Here is a 4,257-nt window from a genome sequence, read left to right on the forward strand (position 1 = left end):
GTTACTGGTGCACACTTAAGATAAAGAGTCCACATTGGGTCATTTCAGAGCCAAGTGTACACTTATAAAAGTTCTACTCTGGGTCATTTCATAGTGGAGATGAATGTAATGCATATCAATTTGAAACGAATTGCAGTGAATATCGACAGACTTACACTTTCGCCCACCCTTGTCAAAATTGATAAAAGAGTTACACACATCTGTTCATTTCACGGAATTTGATAGAACATTCTTTATCAAAAATTGATCCATTTATTGTATTGTTAACACATATTTCTATTTTATACATAATTTTAAGCATATTTGTATTTTAAACAAAAGTTTAAACCAAAATGAAGATATTAATGATTATGGTAGTATTGTTGGTGTGCCTGTATGGTGCATATTCCAGTAAGTTTATCTTATTCAATTTCTACAGACTTCGAAAGTTATCATCAGCTTGTACCTTTCTGTAAAGACTTTTGTTTAGAACTATGAATCAGTTTGTCCTTTTGCATAAGAAAGTACTAGTTTTTGTAAATAATACGTTATACTAAAACTCAGATCAGAATTGTTTTTTTTATTAAAAATGTATTTAAAATGAAATGAAAGTGATGATTTTTTATGCATTATATAGTGTTGGGTATATGCAATTAGTGCATGTTATGTCGTCGGTACGACATGTCATGATACGTGTACATGTACAGGTATACGCATTGACTTCATCAAAATGCGGAAGGAATCAAAGTTGAAGTTCCATTTGTGCACAGAAACCCGACGGCAGTTAGCTCTTAAAAGTTTATCGAAAATAATATACATACATGTAATATCGTCATAATAAATGTTTCAAATTTTAAACTAAAGAGTTACTCCTTTTCTTACATACTATATCTTGTCGTATTGTCTCTCTATTATCAAGCTGCGTATCGTATTGGTGTTATTGCGTGGTATCATTGCCAATATCCAACACTATTTATTTCATAGGCCAAAATGTTGCAGTGGCCTAAATGTTGTAGTGTCTATATAATGCGTACTTGGTGGCTTTGTTGAACTAGTCTGTGATATCAGCTTATCCTGGAAAAATGTTAACATGTCATCTACGAGCTTTGTTGAACCTGTCGTAACAAAAAGCTTCACTTCCCCATACTTTTATAAAAATTGGTATCTCATTAATTTTACATTATTTTATAATCTATAAGACAGTATTATTTTATTGTTGCGTATTTCAGTCCCAATACAAGGTGTGTGTAACTATAATGGTCAACAACACAAAGTAGGAGATACTTTCAAATCCTCAGATAACTGTAATACATGTGGATGTGGTGGAATGGGTATGATATTCTGTACACAGAGAGCCTGTATAAAAACATGTAGTTATAATGGTCAGTCGTATTTCCCTGGTCTAACTTTCAAATCTGCTGATGGTTGCAATGATTGTGATTGCCAAAACAATGGGGCAGTTGTTTGTACTGAACGAGCTTGTGCTACCTTAGTTTGAATACTTTATCTATAAGAGTACACAATAAAGTATCCTACATAACAGCCTTTTAATAAACACGTATCACTGCCCTATCTTTTTCTCCGCAGACTTTTGATCAAAGAACATTTTAAACGATGTTTAATTATTGAAGAATGGGGTAATGAAGAAAAGCTACTGCATTGAAACATCGTTTCATCATGAAATTTTAGCCCTCTACATAAAGATAAGATACCGTGACGTGGAGAGCAATGTGGAGATTTTTATTTATTCTTTTCTACCCTTTCTAAAGATATTTAACTTCGGTTTATTGTCCTTTCCGATCGATTAGTTTTTTTTGCCAGTTTCTTGCATCTCTGGCACGGGAAACAATTCCTTGTTCAGAAGTATAGTCTTCATGGGTCCTTGTTTAAGATATATGAAAAACCATTTTAACCACTGTATGATATTTATTTTGTTTGAGACTGTCTGACTGCTGTCAGTCAACTTGATTGAATATGATATACATAGGAAGATTACTGAATATTCAGTTCAATAGTTCAGTCATATTTATTTGATATTAGCCAAAATGGAAGTCTACATTGGTGTAAATATAATATTTCTTCAATACATCACATTGGGTCATTCTACTCTGATTCTAGATTTTATAATCAAATATAACACAGCTACACCAGTTCTATCGTTGTATTTGGTTTCCAAATAAAATTCGGCTTTACTTTCTCATTTTTCTGTTTCTGACTGAAGAAGAGTCTGAATACATAATACAATAAAATATATCAACCCCGGGCCCCTTAGAAATATTAACAATTACTGTAGATATTTTTAGTTCAAAATAGAGAAAAGTTTAATTTCTATTTCCCTTGATCAAAGAAAATCTGATAATGAATTATTACCAAATGTTTTTCAACACGAATAGTCTGGTTCAATTTCTTCAACCACCATCGAAGTTTTTAAATAATTTTAAAATCGTTTAAATTTGTCTGTTATAACCCCAACATCATATTGGGATGTCGACAGTAGGATGACACATTACTCGACTTAAGTTTGTAAGGTTCGATTAGTACATTGCCTGTTTATGTTAGTGATGGACTTCTTTTGTTGGAAAATATAAATATCTCGACCAAGGTCCTGGTAGTATTCTACAAATTATCGTATATGTAGGGAAAAGATTCGTACACAAAGGGTTTTTCATTTATGTATCTGAAAGTACTTTGGGTGCTTCCACCAACAATGACACCAGAAACCGTAGAGCCTTTACATTACGTGATTCTATGTCTACCGAGACTTAAATCTTTATATAAATATCGCCTGCTTAAATCTTTTTAAAGCTTAAGATTACTTTTTGTTGTGACAAACGACTACAATCCATCAAACACACGTTTAATAACTTCTGTAATTTAACAGATAACTATATCATTTGTGATGCATTCAGTTTTAACCGAGTGTATTTATTGAGATCAGAGTCCATATCACGCGAACATCATTTATAAAAAATACATGTTATCATTCACATATTGTGTGAAGACATGCAATCTCCAATATGATGCCAAACTATGGGAGAATCAAGCCCATGTATGAATAATTACTATTCTCTAGACCTCCTACCGCCGCCATTCAGGGATTTACGTCTTTGTGGTTCTAATTAAGTAATTCTTTGACCATACAATAATATCAACATAGTTTCAGAATAAACAATCGTGTTAAGCCTTAATTAAAATCTTTCAGCACTCATCTCAATTAGTTGTAGTCCGAGTTAACTAACAATCACTGGTAGTCAGATACTTCAGCCTTCTCTACATTGAGTGATGAAATTCGCAACTAAACTTTTAAGTTTAAAATATCTTAGAATCTGGGATTTAAGTCTAACTTCATTCTTGGATAAAAAGTATTTGTCTATCAGTCGAATGGGTGCATGTTATACGGAGGCCTCACTGTTTCAGCCGCAGTCAATCTGATTTCGACGACGCAGACAATGATAAGATTGGAATTTGCAGGACAGTGTCAGGTTTTGGACAGACAATAGCTTGCATCACTCAGATTATTCGTTTACTGTCAATACAAATACCAACTACTTCTACTAGACGGAATTTCGATCAACCTTCGGAAAAGATTTTAAAAAGATTAAACATTATTTCTACCATTAGCAATTCTCTCTTTTACTATATTGGTAGTTATTAGCGACTTCGATAGCAAATAAAGTATTAGGCCTAGTTTTTTTATATCTAAACATCAGTGGCATTAATACTCGGACTATGTACAGGAATCATTGTTTAATCCCTATATTGGACAATCGATTGTTTGTTGCGTGTTTTACTATTCTTTTCAATCCGTCACTTCATTTCTCATTTGGATTTAATAAACAAGAAATGGAGGTCAGAAAGTCTAGTTATTATTGGTAATTGATATCTCAAGATTCACCTATAGTGGTCAGTGGTACGTCGAATCGATTTACCAGGATATCTTCATACACACCTTTAATTTATAGTACAAACCACGTGTAAATCTCATTCAGAAAGATCTGTGGAATGAACTTGTTTTACTTAATCAATTTAAGTCATTGAGGACTAATTTTAACCGAGGTTGTAACTTAAGTTGAGAAGATCCTTATTGGGTTAATAAGAATGAAACATTGTTGCACAGACCCTTATTGGGTTTTTCACATGGAAAAATTTACATTCATTTGTCAAGCTACATGTTACTGGGTGATGAAACAGAATGGACTTGTACCTCCTTCCTCAAGTTGATCTGAGTTATGCCATTCTCCTTATTCAAACTCTTGTTGAATATTATGTAAGTAATTT

At 32.8% G+C, this 4,257-nt stretch overlaps 1 protein-coding gene across 1 annotated transcript; it reads left to right on the forward strand.

Moving 5' to 3' along the window:
• Window positions 1–332: 332 nt before the first annotated feature.
• Window positions 333–1,477, forward strand: LOTGIDRAFT_161256 (hypothetical protein; the record flags this gene model as incomplete). Its single annotated transcript, XM_009056582.1, has 2 exons — window positions 333–390; window positions 1,209–1,477. The coding sequence occupies 2 exons, from the start codon at window positions 333–335 to the stop codon at window positions 1,475–1,477; spliced, it is 327 nt and encodes a 108-aa protein (XP_009054830.1).
• Between the last annotated feature and the right edge of the window lie 2,780 nt (window positions 1,478–4,257).

This window comes from Lottia gigantea (genome assembly GCF_000327385.1).
Source record: "Lottia gigantea unplaced genomic scaffold LOTGIsca_28, whole genome shotgun sequence".
Lineage (NCBI taxonomy): Eukaryota > Metazoa > Mollusca > Gastropoda > Lottiidae > Lottia > Lottia gigantea.